The following is an 18,415-nucleotide window of genomic DNA, read 5'->3' as shown; positions in this document are numbered from 1 at the left end:
AAATATTCCATTGTAAAAATTCTATGTTGCAATTAGATGTCATCTTTGAAAATTTGTCTGTTTTTGACCAAATTTCTTGATCAGGAGTCTGCACTTATTTCCATGAAATGGATATTTTCTATTTCAAGCTTTTAAACGCTCTGCTTAAATTCCTACATACATATGTAAACTTCTACAGTGACCTTGAACTTTTTTAATGTATATAATGATAAAAACAAGACATTCGTTTCGAATCACATTTTATGAATTTTATAAATATAATCATGCTTCTGATAAGAGCAGGAACATATGGAATTAAGGTTTTGGGACCTGAACATAATCAGCCGAAATTTACATAATATTTACAGGGGCTGTTCGATTCTTACGATTGCTTAATTGAATAATATATGACTGCCTGAAATATATTTTTCAAGTCTCCCAAATGTGCCAGCTTTAAGACTTTAAAACATATCTTGAAGTGAGAAAACTAGGAAATTTAAGGCCACTGAAAGCGCACACCTTAGATTCTGTGAATTTTGTTTTTTCACAATTTAGTTAACCCCATTGAGGGTCTCAGTGGGGTTCACTTTTAGCTGCAAAATAAAAAAGTAAATGAAACGAAATTTGCCGAATGATGAATTGACAGATAGAGACGGGTTATTTTGTCTTCTGCATGTACGACAAAGATTAACAAATGATGTATCCTTTTACTTAATTCGTTGTTATGAGTGGTGAATTAGCCCATCAACCTATAAACTCGACAATACTTTTCTCTTTCATAATAGTCCTGCAAACGAGATGTTTGGTGTATTTTTCAATCAGCTGGGCTCCTTGGGGTTCTTTTCACCTGGATCAGACCGAATGCCGCCTTAATCTATAACACTCAAATTCTGAGCCAATCATAGCCCTCAAAAGGAACAAAATGGCATAAAAAATGCATGTCCTCGTACTTTCGTAATATTGAAAGCGGCTAAAAGAACCTCAGAAGCTTTTCAGAAGTCACCAGCTATGTCTGAACGGAATTGCTCGAATTAGTTTTCAACATGGCGTTTTTGAACAAATTTTATTTCTTCCTAGTCTTGTTATCTTTCTTGATAGTAGAAGATGCGGGAGGAAAAAGTGAGTTACAGTTTTATTCATCTGAACAGAGTTTTAGTCGCTAGGTTTTATTTTCTTGATCGTCACTTCGTTCCTTAGATGAAGTGTCTATTCTTGAAGAGGCTTGAACTTAGCCTACACACCTTTAAGATAATTTTTGAAGAATTTGGATTTCGCGGAAACAGTCCTTTGACATTTTGACTAATGGTTCAAAATGATAGCGACGCAGCTTCACTCCTTAGTGTTGTCAGATGGAAATCACTCTCAAAAGCCATGAGACCAAACAGACCCATGGTCAGTAATACTGCTTCTGGCTAGGGAATTGTACCCTTATTCCCGACAATCTATTTACATTTTGGTCTTCCTCTCATCTGGATATTTTGGATGGATTATCTTCACCATGCCAACATGGACCCCGGAGAATTTAATCATAATACACAATGCTATTTCAATTATTCCCTATAAGGTATATTACAAAAGGTTGTAGTTCAGAGTTAGTAGGGGACTCATCTTTTGAAAAAGCCATGGAGTAACATTCATAAAACTGAAGGTAATCAAAGAGCACACTCTTCACTCAGAGCTTGCAGGAAGGAAATATTAATTCTGGCATGCTGCTCTCTACAAACTTGACTACTCCTCGACTGTTTAAGAGATAATGACATGAAAAGCCACCTAAATATGCTGTGGATTCCAAATTGATACTCATAAAAAAAATTGCATGGTCAATAATAAATTATTGATCGGTTATCAGTGAAACCTTAAAAGTAGACTAATTTTAATGAATCAGAAATGTTTCTTTCTCGAAATAATTTTCGTTTTCATTTATTACGACCTCCTCCTGAAGACAGACTACTGCACAAGTTTTTTGAGCAAATCTTAATTTTCCCTTGAAAAAGAATTTTTTTTTCCGTCTAGATAAGAAGTTGTGAGTTGTGAACTCACGTAAAGTCAAATGGTGCTCATCGTATTATCTTCAATTCTTCATAGATCTATGTCGTAAACTGGAATTTACATCATCTCTTGCTTTCCATGGTAAACGGCTCATAAATCACCTAATAAGAACCGTAGAATCCCTTGTGCAAGACTTCTGCTCCACTCTATGCTTCATGGAACCCAACTGCGTCAGCTACAACGAGGTAGTGATTAGCAGCTCTCCGTCAGTCACTAAATGTGAACTGAATAATTCCACACACAATGAACATCCCCAAGATCTCAAACCCTGGGCAAACTACAGCTATGGAGGAACAATGGTCAGTGCATTCTTAAGCAAGTGACGCTTTCCCTTCTTTAGTTTCTCTTTATATTGTTAATTAATAAATTCTCCAACAGCTCGCCGTCCATCACTAAATGCCAGCTGAATAATGCCACACAGTTATCTTCCTCAGGACCTCAGGCTCTGAGTGAACTACAGCTACAGAAGAACAATGGTCAGAGCATTCTTAACCGATTTACCCTTTTTGTTATAATTTTTTATAGCAAATTTCCTCTTATCAAGTTATTCACGTGGTGGTTCATTGGCTGACCGTTTACTTCTAATCACATAAATTACATTTCAACTGCTATTTCAAATTATCGTAACCATTTGCTCCTCTCATTTATATACTTTTGTGCTCAACCTCTCTTACCACACTTGTTAGAACACTTGTGGACAAACTCCTTGCCAACACGATGGGACTTGCCAGACTGGATTTACAGACAAAGGGTATAGATGTGTTTGCCCAAAAGGATACGAAGGCAGCAATTGTGAGATAACTAGTGGTACGTAAATACGCTTTTACTCCATGAAAAACTTCAAATGAGAACAAATTTTGGTTATCTTTCGATGAATCAAGCCTCATCCAAAAGTCCCTTTTTATCCCTCTCTGCCTCTCGACGCTGTAAGTCTGTTTGTCTTCCTTTTCTTTCCCAGCAGCAGGCGTATAGCCCATTCGAATGTTTTTGTTTTAAAAAAATCAAGAAATCCATTCAAAATCTACTGATTTTTTTCCCAGCCATGGGATGGATACAGATGACGCCGTCTACAGTTTGCTTCGGAGCCAAAGATGATTCGTATGGTATCTTTACAACAGCCATTTCAGGTAACATCACTACATTCAAATTAACATACCAACATGGTCATGTCAGCTGTCATGCACCAGACCCAAGCTATCAGTCCAAGTGGGGATGCCTTTGGCCTCCTCTCATTCCTAACCAAATGGCCACTTTGATAACTGACAATGACCGTAATCTCCTTCTGCCTACTAACGATTACCGATCAAATTCTCGGGGCTGTACGTTTTACAGCCTGCCTTGGGCCACAACCGAATCTCCAGAACTACTCTTCGATAACTTTTCTTTCCCACTGATGGTGGAGTCGAACCAAGAACTCCAAATCTGGTTCAGTGAGGACTTATTCAGGTGGGGCGATTCTGATAACGGATTGGAACGAACATGTGTTGCGGTATATGGTCTGTATGTTTGAGTTGCGGTGATCGCGTTGCTCAACATTGTTTTGGAGCTTTCGCAAAAGTTCGTATTTCATAGTAAGTAGGAAAATAATCTAATCAGAAAGAAACGAATTCCAGCTGATGTGAACTAAAAACATTAATTAATTCATCAACTGAAGGCAATCAAAGAGCCTCCTCCTTCCAAAGAAATTTCTGAGGGTTAACTCAGGGCTTGAAGGAAAGATATACTAATGCGGGCATTTTGATTTCTATAAACTGAACCAATAGCCGACTGCTTGAGCGATAATAACAAGTGAAAGCCTCCTCAAAATGCTGTGAATCAAATGCTGGTCTAAAAGGTCTAAATTCTAGCACCTCCGGGGCATTGTGTTTGTTATCAGGGGAGAAAAAATTCTCAACGGACTTGTCTATCTTTACCAAGTATGAATGAGCAAACTGCCAGTAAATTCTGTACGTGAGGTACCCCGAGAGGAACTGGTATCATATGTAGGGGAATTAAAAATACTCCTAAAAACGGGATGAAATTTAGCAGGGTGGGTAACACGCCAATCAGTAAGGTTACATAAACTTATCTCAACAGAGACCAAAAGCAACTGGGATTCTGAAAGGGAAGGATCAAAATTCCCTAGTTATTGGGTTTTGTATGTTCGAATGGCAACTTTTTCCTGAGTGAATTGCATCCTGAGTTCATTGGAGAGGGAGGCCTTTGATTAAACCTTCGGAATGGTCAAAGTCACTAAAAATATTAACTCAACAACAATTGTCTTGAAAGGAAGGCTGTTTAACCAAAAAGTCCAAACGATAGTGACGGGAAATTTTGTGAATGAAAATTGTACGACAACGACGGGCAATGCTTTTTCTTGAGGAAGGGTTCCTGTGAGAACGTGCGGAAGACAAATGCTTCCTTTTCCTTCAAAGATTAAAAATAACTTCAGCGGAATATCTCAACCAATGCCCTGATTGTAACTGTCTGTCTCCTCTCTATGTCTTGATCAGAGGACCACAATGAGAACTATTGGTTCTACCAGTAATTGTGTAATCCAATAAAGTCATTATCGTTATTATTATCAGGGCGAATGTTGACTGTATTATGTTCTTTTATTTTTTTCTATGGATTAACTGCAGCAGCTAATAAGCAAATATTGGATGAGGTTTAACATGATATCATGAATCATAAAAAAGTGAAGTCTGAGTGATCTGCTGAAGCCGAATGCTGAGGTATATAACACAGACGTGAAGTTTGATACTCATGATATTATACGAAAAGCGAATTCAATAATTGTTTTATTACTCATGTGTTTGAGTAAACAGCAAAAGAAAATAATTCTTTCTGAGTTTGCAGAAGGATATTAACACAACACGGAAGGGGGAATGGGTAACTAGGCAGTCTTTGAACTTGACATGATAAATGAAATATCTGCTGCAAATGTTTGCTGCAGATATCTGATTGAATGCTCCCGACCGATCAGATTTTTCATTGTAAGTCTAATGTATAACAAATGTAGTTAAACACCAAGAAACTCTTCTCCTGTTGATATCGAAGTTACTCTCCATGGCTTACGCATGAAATAAAAAGAGAGGTTGTCCTTAAAAATGGAAAAGCTTAGCAGCATCATGGATGGAGAAGACCGGGAATATATTTCCAAGGCTTTCATATTTATCTTGAAAGAAAAATTGAAACGTGGAAATAAATCGCTATGGCAAACAAATCTCTAAGCACGTTTAAAAAAAATTTGGCAAACTTAAATTAAACTTGAAATAAAAAAGTTTCCAAACGCTTGATTTCGCTAAGTACCTTACGTAGTGTCTACAAACATAAATGTTATATAAATGACACCTTTGTAAAATTTAATGCTTAGGTATTGCATCGCTTGCAATGGCTATTTTACTTCCCTGGTTAGTTTTATCATTATTAACATTATCAATATGTCATTTAAGTTAGCGTTGCTATCATTATTCTAATAATAATAATAACAATTTCGGTATGAGAACATGTAAAGTGTGTTCATTAGTAATGTAGTTTGCACAAGCGATGTAAAGCTGCCAGTGTGTGCATGTAAACTGCTTGTACGTGCATGTTAGGTATCTGTGTAAGCAGTGTAAACTAGATTGGTTTACTAAGTTATGCTTATTGTTATGTAATTTATGTTAGCCTCGTAACTTATGTAGTTTGTAAGTACTGTGGAAGTAGCTGGATGAAATAAATTTAAAAACCCTATGGACAGATAACTGTGCCATTGGCCACTGATAGGTTTCTCTTTGGGAAAATTTTTGGCAAATTTTAATGGCTAAATACTCTCTTCAGACATTGACAACGTCCAATTCAGAAAGGACAGTGTCTTCCAATCCAGGAGTAATAAATATTTTATTTTTTTTAAAGGATGTTGGTTCTTTTTCCACAATGGAAATTTTACTTCTGAAGTTGTGCGACTTGTAGTATTCATTTTTATCAAAAAATTGGATAAAATCAGTTCACTTGGAAGGAAAACGTTTGTCTCACAATTTCATTGCTCATACATTTCATTTAAGTTATGTACATGTGTTTGCCAAACTTTGCGACGAACAAATAATTCTTCTAACCTTTCCATGGAAATTTCCTCATTATTATGAGGTATACGAAGAGTCCGACGCAAAATGAAGTTCCGGTATCCAGGAGGTCAAATTATCGTTGCTCACCTCGGAATAGAGACATCATGTAAAGGCGGCCGTCATTTCCCTGCGAATTAAGGGAGTTTCACTAGCGTAAGAACATCTGCTTCCAAAATAGATTAGATATGTCTAAAAAGATTTTAGAATGTTATCATTACTCCTTGATAGATCTCAGGGTCTCGAGGAATAACTGCGTTGATATCATTTCTTTCTTCTTTCTCACAGGTTGATTACTTTTCCTCTCATAAAAAAAGGCCTCTTGTCTTTCATAATTGCTGCTGATAATAACTAAAAAAACTGCCTCTCTACATAAGAAACTCAATTCACTGCATAACCTACGATTTGTATTAATTATTTCCAATCTTGCAAAATAAAAGCCTGATTTTTTTAATTTCGAGGGCTACACAGAAACAAGCAATTATCTATGGAAAACATGTCTACCATTTTCTGTTTTTGCAGTGACTGTTTTTGAAAAGTGTTGTTTTTCCCGGAAGGTCAGCATGTTCCTTTGATGTTAAATCTATTAAAAGTGAAAGGCTTCAGTCACGCTTATTTGACAGGTTACCAAAAAAATAAGATTGGACAATCCTTCGAGAATGCCGTAATACATCGATGACTTGTTCTGACTTATCGATAGCGAAAATAGCCTGAAATCATCAAAAGGGTGCATGTTTTTTCTTGGTTTCACTCAAATCACTTCGAATAAACCACCATTACAGTATGTAGTTTTTAGAAGAGAGATTATATAGCCCATTGTATCTTCGTGTTTGCTTTAATATGTCTAGAAGACATAACACTCGTTTCTTCCTTATAATGCTGGAATGAGAAACAGCCCTTCGCCCACCTGTGAAAAGGAAAAACTGTTCTTGGGCGGCAAGCACATGATGTTCAGCCTCCAGTCCCTGAGAAGTGATCGCCTCGGATTCTTCGTTTTTCACTTTATCCAGCTCGTTCAGACCCTCCAGCAAATCCCCGCTGATTTCTTCTTTTATTTCGTTCCGTTCTACACTGTCTGGAACATGTGCTGACTCCAGTTCATCTGCATCGCGAACCAATGATACTTCTTGAGTTATTGTCTGGTTCTTGAGAGACGTCTTCAGTAGTATTTGTCATCCCACGTACAACACCAGTACATAAATCACCTTGACAAGGATTACAAGAACTTTTTCCCGAGCGGTCTCATAGTCAGCGGAGGATCATCAGTAATCGGCTTTTATTGGAACTCCTGCCTTAATACAAGGTCTATTTTTTAAAAGCGGGTGTACATTACAGGTACAAAACAGACGTTTTAACTCCTTCGTTCCCACGAGTGGCCAAAGGATTTCCCCTCACAATATCAATCTGTTTCCTTTGGGTACTAATAATTTTCCATCTAAAAGGATAAACAGAAAGTTTTTGCTTCACATTCCTCAGAGACTTCCACCAAATAGTACTCGCTGGCCTTCTTAAGCAACTGAAACTTCTTGACTATTAGTCCCAGCATGCAATATGCAGTCTTGGACGATAAGGGAATGGATCGGCAGTGTAACGTCTTCATACCCATGAAGACATGTAACATCTGGAAAAAAAAAACAAAACAAAATAAAACAGTGAAATGAATGAAATTAATAGAGCATAGCACGATCTATATATCTCAGCTGAACAACGAGTGACCATAGTGATTTTACTGCCCTCCGAATGGGTTTGGAAAGCGGTAATTTTCACAGGAGAAAATCTGTCCTCTAAATTACTCAATGACCATTTAATACGATAATTGGCGTGTAAATATCAAGATTAACCATGCGTTACGTCTTGAGCCGATGACAAAAGAAAACTTAGGCTCTGTACTACTGAGTTGGGAGAGGTATTGTTCTAACTTCCAGTTGAGTGAGGTATTGTAAGGTATTGTAACTTCCAGTTGAGAGAGGAATTGTAAGTCCCAAGAACTCAATACAAAGAGCCTTACCAGAACCCCAACTGTTTGCCATGAAGTCCAACCATTTTGCCTGCATTTCTCTCACACCTCAATCACTCCTTCATCCCTGCACACTAATACAAAGCGCTTTTTGTCAGGATCAGCTTAACGACACTGACAAAACAGAGGGCATCAGTAAGATCATGACGTAAACCTGAAAGGAAAGTAAGCAGTTTACATCAATGTTAATGACAATAAACAATATATTTTTGAGGAGAGGAACGATAAAAATTCAAAAACTTATCGGCTGGGATTCTTGATCAGATCCTGATTGCTTTAAAGGAGGATAATACCGTCGAAATACTGATACATAACGATTTATGTATCGAACATTGCTACAAACTTTGAAAAACAGAAGCTTGATGTGCATCAAATTCTCGTGACCAATCTTACAAAAGGAATGGAAAGGATTAAGGAGAAATACTATTCTGATAAAGCGGAGCAAAAAATCAGCAAAGATGTTAATTAAGATTAAAAATGACACTTATAACAACACCTTTCAAAGCTTTCCCTTTTTCATTTTGTGTTTATTAACACAACATGCAAAGGCAGCCACTCGTTGCTTAGTGGATCTGGGGAATTTTCAGTTTTTTTAAGGGCACGGCCTATTTCGAGGAGAGTCACGGTAAGCTCTGTCTATACAGCCAATTGGAGCTGATGATCAATTAACAGCAACGTTTGGAGGAGGGAAATTTGATAAATCCTGAACTGTCTTATTCAAAACCAAGGACTTCCAACAGGAACATGGAATAATCTGTCAATTACACGTCTACTAAAATAGGCTCGTAATTAGAAGATATGTTTATTTCATGAGCAAAGTTGCCGGACGTTTTATATTAGTAAAAGGACCATTCAAGAAAGATATTTTATCTTTCTGTAGGAGAAAAGGAGAAAAATACTCTGAATATATTTATTGATCCTATGAATTTTGAATGTGTTGAAGAAATATCTAAATGAGCTGCAGGCCAGGTGTCTGCTTGCCCTGCTAAGTTTTTACATTGTAGAGATGTAGATCTTCACCACCCGTAACCAACATGAGGAATCATTTTTAAAATAAAATAATGCTGACATATGGAATCAACGATTTACATTTTCATCGTTGTCTATTTGTTAGGAGACATAGCTTCCATATATCTACCGAAAATTTAAAAAAATTGCATTGCAAACGAAATGTACCAAAACTTCCGTTCTTTCATTTATCTATCAATCATTCAAGACATCCATCTCTTTTCTTTTATTCTTTTTTTTTCTTTTTTCTTTTTTCTTTTCAGAACGCCTGCGGTAAAAACCTACCGTGTCAAAGTAATGCAACTTGTCAGTCCGGTTTCACAATCAAGGGATATCGATGCTCGTGCCCCCCTGGATTCGAAGGAAAAGGTTAATTACAGAATGTGCTGATAAGAACAAAACTTTCGTAGGGTATTTAAACCACCTCCAGTTTATATATCACAATTGGCCGTCGAGTGCGTATCATAACGGAAGGCAACCGAAGCCAATCTTTGACGACTGATATCCGGCTACAGTTTGGAATGGTGTCTAGAGAGAGATTCCGCTGCAGTGGAAGTTTTGGTTTAGTCTAAATTAATAGTTCATTTGTCACAATGATAACTTACTTAATGCTTTTTCACCTCATATCGAGTTTAAGAAATGAATGTATATCTCACTCGTGTAGCCACTACCGAATTTTTCTTTTCTTTCCCATTTTTATATATGTTGATGAATGTCAAAAAAATACTCACGATTGTCACCTGAACGCTACTTGCCGAAACACAAATGGGTCCTTTGTGTGCACCTGTTTATCTGGATTTAAAGGAGATGGACGGGAATGCACAGGTAAAGGCCTTTATATTGTAATTGCCTCGTTATGACTTTGAGAAATGTCAGTTTGCTTGTACCTTCCTTCTTGGTTTGTTTGTTTGTTTTGAGCAAGTAGTTACCCTTTCTGCAATTTTCGGCCAATGGCAGAAAATGAAAATTCTTAATCCCATTTGAAAGCAAGAGGACAAAATGCTGAACATTTTCGTTGACCAGCTTTCTCTTTAAGAGAACATGGCGGCCAACAAGTCTCTAACGACAACTGTCGCACTCAACGTTCAAAATAAGAAGGTTTATACATGTATCATACTCCAAGAATCGCGAAGGCCTTGCATGATTTTTTCACAATGATGCATAAATGATCCGTAATTTGAACTATTATAAGGCTGTGTCTCGAAAAGATTGAAAGCAATCAAACAGAATAATCTGATTGGCTAAAATAGATGTTGATTGCGGTTAAGATTTTCCTAGGTGATTCGTTAGAAAAAAAAAGAAGTTAAGTAACAAGGTTTTTTTTTAATCTTTCCTTGAATGTTCCCTGCCAAAATCTGTTTCGAAAAATACAATAAAAGAGATAGGTCACCGTGCTTGTTTGCGAGAAATGACAAGCCAATCTTATTCCAATTATGACTCCACTAGTACATTTTCACGCCCCTTCTTTCACGGTACATTTTTCGGTAGCTGGAAGCAGGGGTTTTCAAAATTAAAATTTGTAAGAAACAATTCGATATATAATTTGTGGAAAAATCACGTAATTTTAATCGACAAAACGTTCCTCGAATAGTTGTTTCATTGTTATTATCAAATAACGGGCTTTGTGCACGCTTTTAGCTATATCTTTTTTTTTGCCTTCGATGATTTTTTTAATTTCCCCAATTTAAAGGGGATAATTTATACACCAAAATTATTCAATGAATAAGGTCACCGTGTTTGTTCAAGAGCATCTTTCAAAGACCTCTTTCCAAGGTCCATTGATTGAAAAACAATACTGTGTTCTCGGAATGCAATTGCGCTTATTCGCCTGATTATGTGATTTTTATGCGCTGTACAGGATGCCCAGTGCAATACTGACAGCAAGATTCAATTTGGTTTGTTCACTTCAATAATTAATGAAAGAATATTTGCACAAAATTAGGAAGCAGGCAAGAAGAATAAGGGAAACGTAGGCAAATTTGAATGTAGCCGTTGACGCTCCGAGCAAAGTCGAAGTTGAAGACTTTTGCAGGCAAAAATCCAAGAACGCTTATTTACGAGTGACTTAGACGGAAGGAAAAAGATTTGTCAGTCACTGGAAAAATTTCGAGGGAAACTGTATTAACCAGCAAAATTTTACAAGGCCCAATGAGCGAACGATAAATTACCGTGACACTCACTTAATCAAACTCCTCCTCTTGAAGTTCTTTCCCTAAGGAGTCGTATACTTCAAACACTTTCGGAATTTTCTGTCAAATTTACGAGAATTCAAAGCTAAAATCATAGGCGTACGGGCATTTTTTTGCCAGGGGGGGCGGTGAACCATTTGCCCAAAAAATTCTCACAAGTTGCCCAAATTTTTACGAAACAGTCGAAAGGAAACGAGGGTCATACGATGCACTAACAATGGCCTACATATGAAGTGAAAATATTCTTACCTATGAATCTATCATATGAGCTCAAAAAACACTTTAAAACTTAAAAGAAATAACTGTCTCTGCCATTTCGACGACCGAAGATATCAATGATACGATCCATGTCATTGTTGACTACAGAGTTGGCCTACGCCCTTTCAATGTTGATAAGTGCAATGTTACTGACACGTTTTTGCCTCATGGTGCTGCGGAGGTAAGTGTTCAATCTGCGTAACGCACTGAACGATCGCTCTGCTGAACACGATGTAGCAGGTATCACTGCAAGGATATGCACCACACTGGAAAACTCTGGAAACATATCGAATAGATCATTCTCGCGCATTGTCTCTAGCATTTCTGAAACAGTCATGTAGCCCAATCCACGCACATGACGAAAACTCGCGTACATTTTCTGCTCGGCTTCCAGAATGTCGCCGTCGATGTTGTAAAACTTAGCAATGGGGGAGAAGCTTTCTTTATCAGGTTTTTCACTGTGGCAGATATTTCCCAAAGCAAAGAGGATTTCCTGGTCATTTCCGCTAAACCTGAGCTCAAGCTTGGACAGCAGCTTGTCGATGAAAGCATAGTAGGTGTTAATACGGTGGTGCGATTCCGGTGTCAGCTGCGTTTGTCGTTGCGCGTGTTCACCTATAAGGGCTTGAAGGCGGCGCGATGGCGTCTGTCTGGGTGCTCGTAATTCAAACTCAGAATTGGTCAGCCACTTCTTAATTTTCAGACCCATTGCTGATGCTAACTGCCATACGCTGTTGAAACTTTCTTCGTTCCGACACTGGCGTAGGGTCTGAATGGCCATGTCGGCATTTCTACGAGCGGAGATGACGTCAACCGTCTTCCCCTGAAGATATCGACACAAACTACTGGTGTTGCTCAGGATTACTTTCAACAAACACAGTCCGAAGATAAACTCCAAGTCACAAATGGCGGTCAACAAGGCTCTGCTCTCATAGTAGGTTTTCGGATCTTTGTCTGCAGACAGCGTGAGCAGGGCTTTTACAATACGTTCCATTTGCCCGTATACGGCTTTTACGGCTTCCCACCGGCATGACCATCGCGTGGCACTCAATGACTTCGGCGTCAGTTTCAGATCCTCGCCTTGTACTTCTGTGTCACTAAACAGGGCGTGTCGTTTGGGACTCGCATCTAAAGAGTTGTGCAGAGCCTGGATAGTCCCCAAAGCGTTTCGCAGTGGTTCAATCTGTGTCATAGTATCCTGAAGTACGAGGTTGAGCACATGCCCGTAACGGTGGACGTAGATTGCCCGTAACGGTGGACGTAGATACCGAACGGGGAGCACTCTTCCATTCTTGTCGAGAGTCCTTTGTGTACACCGTTAATGTTGGCAGACCCATCGAATGCTTTACCAACAATGTTCTTTCGGTTAAGATTGAGTTCAGTGATAGAGGACTTCACCAGTTCATACAGTACTTCTCCTTCGGTTGATTTCGTGGAGTAGAAACCAATGAATGCTTCCTTCTTCGTTCCATTCAGCGCGAAACTAAGGCAAAGTGAAACTTGTTCTCCGCCTAAGCTAAATTCTGAGCCAATAGAAGCTCCTGCTAGTCACAAAGTCGCGAAGAAAATCCACATCTCCTTATTGTAGGAGTAGAACTCTCTGCATACAAAAGAAGTAAATAAACATCAAAATATTTTTAGAAATCACCGGCGATGATCCTACATAGCGACTCAACTTTGTCTTCACCATGGCTTTTTCCTCGAAATTTTACTTCACGGTCGCCTTGTTGTCTTTATTGATAACTAAAGTTGCGGGTGAAGAAGGTGAATTATACTTTCATTTCTTCCGAGCTGATATAAAATCATTACAGTTCAACTAAGTTAGACGCACATTCGATTTCATATTCTTTATTTTCAGTTTTTTTTCCATAGATATAAAAGTAACATGGTCAACCAAAATTGAGACCATCCAGCCTTTACTCATCGAAACTCTTAGATAATTGTTGAAAAATTTTGATGTCACATGAACGATAAGCCAAAGCCCACATGTTTATTTTTGGTAAACAATAACACATATTTTTCTGTTGTTAAGACAACACAAGTTCTAAGCCGCCAATTGCAGCCCACGCATAAAAAAATGCAGGTCTTCATACTGTATGATTAAAAGTAAAATGGACTCCTGGTTAGTTTTGTTACAATGCAAGGACGGGAGAAACTAGTGGGTGACAAAACTCCTCGCTATCGAGAGGCAACAAGACTCTTATTCGGTCTTCTCTTCTTCTTCTTCTCTTTACGCTAATCACCCTGAGGGAGTTTCTTTCTCTACGAGTAATTAAGCAAAAGTTTAAAGTTCACAGCAGGCATGGAATTAATGTCTCATCCACATGAAATGAACTAACTAGTGAGATCACCAAATCAAGCCACGGCACAAAAACCCTTGTTCATCGTTAATTTTCCGAAATGGTGAAAGACTGAAAAATTCAACATCATACTAATGTTTTCTGATATCTGAAACGGATGGCAAATTTACTGTTCACCCTCGGTAAAACTCAAGAAAAATACGCAGTTCATCACATGTTACCCTGCAATGCCAATGAATAGCCTGTTTTCTTGAAAGTTTTTCTATAGTTTTCCTGTGTGCGCGAACGCTAAATTTTCCCAGTGTTTTGCTACAAAGTACTGACGGTTAATGTCATGAAAACATGATATTTGTCGATTGTTTTCCTGCTCCACGAAAACGCTGGTGTACAGCTTGTTTTCCTGAACGTTTTTCTATAGTTTTCCCGAGCGCGCGAACGCTGCATTTTCCAAGCGTTTTCCCACAGAGTTATCAACGGTGAATGCAATGAAAAGATGATGTTTGTTGATTGTTTTCCTGCTCCACGAAAACGCTAGTGTACAGCTTTTTTCCTGAACGTTTTTCTATAGTTTTCCCAAGCGCGCGAACGCTGCATTTTCCAAGTGTTTTCCTCATTTGAGGCGGTTGAGCTAATTGGGTCATTTATGTGGATTGGGTCATTTGAGGCAGTAGGGTCACTGGAACTGATTGGCTCATTTGAGGCAGTTAGGCCACTGGAGCCGATTGGGTCATTCGAGGCAATTCAGTTATCTGAGCTGGTTGGGTCATTTTGGCAGTTGGCTCATTGGAACTGATTGGGTCATTTGAGGCAGTTGGGCCACTGAAAACCAATTGGGTCATTTGAGGCAATTCAGTTATCTGAGCTGGTTGGGTCATTTTGGCAGTTGGCTCATTGGAACTGATTGAGTCATTTGAGGCAGTCGGGTCACTGGAACGGTATCCGGTTAGATCGCTCCATGGTTAGATCGCTCTAGGTCATTTGAGGCAATTAATTTATCTTGTATAATCAAGAGCTGATGTAGCTAGGCGAATACTACTTTGGTTAATTGGTAACAAAAAGGGTTGAAAAAAATTTATGTTTAGGCTCTTATTACTTGCGTCACATACGGGAGGGAATGATTCCAAGTAGTTCAATGGATCATTTGATTTGTGAAGTCGATTCAGCGACTGGAAGAACTTATTCAAAATCGTTCTAGAGCAAGGGAGCTTGGAGCTAAGGAAATTATGAGAGACAGAAGTAAATGTATACAGCTATTTCAATTTACGTTGTCGGATCAAAGCCTCAAGCCTACAAGACAAGACCGAAGGGGAATATGGGATCTTAATGAATAATTATCAGCAAAATTAACAATGCCTCGTCCATACAGCGAAGATCTCCGATGGCGAGCCATTTGGATGAAAGAAATGTTGGCAATACTAATTGTATTTTCAGCCTCCATGTCCATCTCGCGCCGACAACCCCGAAAGCCTAAAATTAATTCTAATCTACCCATACCGCCTTTCGGTCTTGTCCTGTACCCTTGAAGCTTTGATCCGACAACGTAAATTGAAATAGCTGTATATAAATGTCCAAATGGTTGACATTGCAAAACACCGATAAATATAGGAATACATGCCATTTTCCGCACGATAATCGAACGGCAAATACGAGAAAATGCGTGGGAATAACCGCATTCGGGTGGTGAACCGCCGATAACAACGCCTTTTCTCAACGCAAACAGCTGCAAACGCTAGAAAACATTGTATTTCAATATGTTGACCGACCCGTGAACGTTGAACGACACGTGTTTTTCAAGCGTTATCTACGCATTTACTGTCCTAGAAAATGGAAGAAAACGCATCGTCTTCAACGGAAAACTTCTGTGAAAACAATGTTTTGTTACTGGGAAAACACCAGTAAACAACGGAATACAAACTGTTTTCCCGTCTGTTAACCGTACTCTTAACACTAGGAAAACAATCGTTTTCGTAGAGTTAACTATGGAGGAAAACTGCTGGATAATGGAGCGAATACTCCAATTCGCCGCCTCGAAAACACCGGGAGAACGTTGGATTTTCTTTTCGGAAAATGTCAGAAAATGCGTGAATAATGCTGCGTTTTCAAGTATTCACAACTTGTTTTCCGAACGGGTGAACACCATATTTTTTGCAGTGAAGGATATCAAAAAGCCCTCTCAATCAAAACATGATTGCCACTGTGAAAGACCTCTACTCAGCTCTATGCTACATGGAACCCAACTGCTATAACAAATTAGTGACCAGCGGATCTCCAGTGATCACAAAATGCGAACTGAATAATTCCACACACAATGAAAATCCTTCGGATCTAAAGTCTTGGACAAACTACAGATATAAAGGAACAACGGTGAGTACATTCTTATCCTATTTGCGTTTAGTTTATCCTTGTTTGTGATTTTTGATGGTTGTTTGGTGTCCTATCATGGTCATGCGAATAGCATAACTTATCATTTGGTGAATAATTATATCAAGTTGCTTAACTTCGGGTTATTTAGCTTGTAAATGTTTCGATGGTAAGTTGTTTCGCTGCCATGTTATTTGGCTGGTTGCGCAATGTTTGTTTGCAATTGGTTTGCACGGTTGATCGGTTGCCTGGCTGGTTGTTTGGTTAATTTGATCTCATGTGACATTTCAATTTTAATTCAAAGTATCATTACCACTTACCACTTCAAATGGCAAGTATCTGCTTTTAAACCTCGTTTTCACACCAGAACACTTGTGGACAGACTCCATGCCAACAGATTTAAAGACAAAGGTTACAGATGCCTTTGTCCACCTAAATACAAGGGCACCAATTGCGAGGAAAGAAACGGTAGGTAAAAAAGCATTTCTCATTTGGTGAAATACTTTTATGAAGAACTCTACCTCATCCTTTAAGTTATATATCGATGAATCCAACTGTCAGTCCTATTCAGCCACCGTTTAGTCCATCTGCTCCACCAGATGTCCGAATCCCCTTTTGTCCCTCCTGTTTTCCTATCCATCCATCTGACTAAGCGGCTGGCTGTCCTGCTGCGTATTCTTTTTACCCAACTCACATTTTTTGTTCAAATTCAATTCATCACATATGTACTGGTTCTTTTCCCAACAGTAAGATGGATACAGATGACGCCATCTACAGTTTGCTTTGGAGCAAGAGATGATTCGTATGGTTTCTTTAGAACTTCAAAAGCGGGTAACATCATTACATTCAAATTAACGTACAAATCCGGTTAGGCGACCTATCATTCATCGAACCCAAGCTATCAATCCAAATGGGGATGCCTTTGGAACCGTCTCATTCCCAACCAAATGGCCACGTTGATAACTGACAAAAACCGTAATCTTCTTCTCCCAAAGAGTGATTTCCTATCAGATTATTACTGGGACTGCAAGTTTTACAGCATGTCATAAGCCACAACCGAATCGCCACAACTGCTCTTTGATAATTTCTCTACCCCGCTGACGGTGCAGACGAACCAAGAACTTAAAATCTGGTACAGCGAGGACTTGTTCAAATGGGGTTATGGCGATAATGGTTACGAAAAAACGTGTGATGCAGTGTATGGTTAGTATGTTTGAGTTGTCGCCAAATTTGGAAAGTACATTGAAGAAGAGGTTGAAAAAATTGGTGTTCGTTATTTCAATATTAGATAACTGTAACTAACTGCTATATGGTCTACCTCAGTATCTAGTTTGAGGACTACAGTCTGTTTAAAATATAGCAGATCGAATTGCTACACGTACTAGGAAATTTGATCGTATGATTGCTATCCTAAAAAAAATGCTCCATTGGCTTCCTGTTCGTCACGATATAGTTTATAAAATTCTTTCACTCTTCTACAAAGCTGTCAATGGAGCAGTGCCTTGCTACATCAGTGACCTACTTGATTATGGTACCTCTAAACGGACACTAACGTCCCCTTTCTCAATACCTTCGGGCGACCCCAAAAGCGAGACTAAAGACTTATGGAGAAAGGACGTTTTGCTATGGCGGCCCCATGACTATGGAACTCGATCCCACTCGGAATAGGATCTAGTCTTCAATTGATAGTTTTAAAAGGCATTTAAAAACGTATCTTTTTAAACAAGCTTATAACTCTTTTTAATTATTTCAGATGTTAAATATGTTTAATTATCCTAGAATTTTTAAATTAGTTTATTCCTATATATAGATATATTTTTTTCCTTGTTTTCCTTTCTTTTAGCTTGTTAATAATCCTAATGTAAAGCGCCATAGACAATTAGAGGATGTGGCGCTGTATAAATATCTTTATTGTTATCATTTATAATAATCTACGACTTGTTTCAGCGATGTGAATGCATGTAATTATGACATCAGTAAAAAAAATACTCCACCATTAGAATGAAGGAAAAGAATGCTTGCCCTTGGAAACGAGAATTCACAAGAATGTCTTGTGCGATTTTATGATATGCACCCTAACTATATATATAGAGATGAAATAAAGAAAATTGAAAATATGCTACTCTACTTTCATTTTCCCTTTGCACCTCTTCTAACAGTGGTTGGCTTCCG

At 38.4% G+C, this 18,415-nt stretch overlaps 1 protein-coding gene across 1 annotated transcript in view; it reads left to right on the top strand.

Annotated features, from left to right (window-relative positions):
* Positions 1 to 18,415, top strand: part of LOC131775289 (uncharacterized) — a 45,264-nt gene that overhangs the window by 12,650 nt on the left and 14,199 nt on the right. The window contains exon 6 of the mRNA XM_066166426.1: positions 2,715 to 2,835. Coding sequence (XP_066022523.1) covers positions 2,715 to 2,835 — 121 coding nt within the window. The remainder of the gene's footprint in view (positions 1 to 2,714; positions 2,836 to 18,415) is intronic.

Source organism: Pocillopora verrucosa, chromosome 5, assembly GCF_036669915.1.
Source record: "Pocillopora verrucosa isolate sample1 chromosome 5, ASM3666991v2, whole genome shotgun sequence".
NCBI lineage: Eukaryota > Metazoa > Cnidaria > Anthozoa > Scleractinia > Pocilloporidae > Pocillopora > Pocillopora verrucosa.
This window is presented reverse-complemented; position numbering and strand designations above follow the sequence as displayed.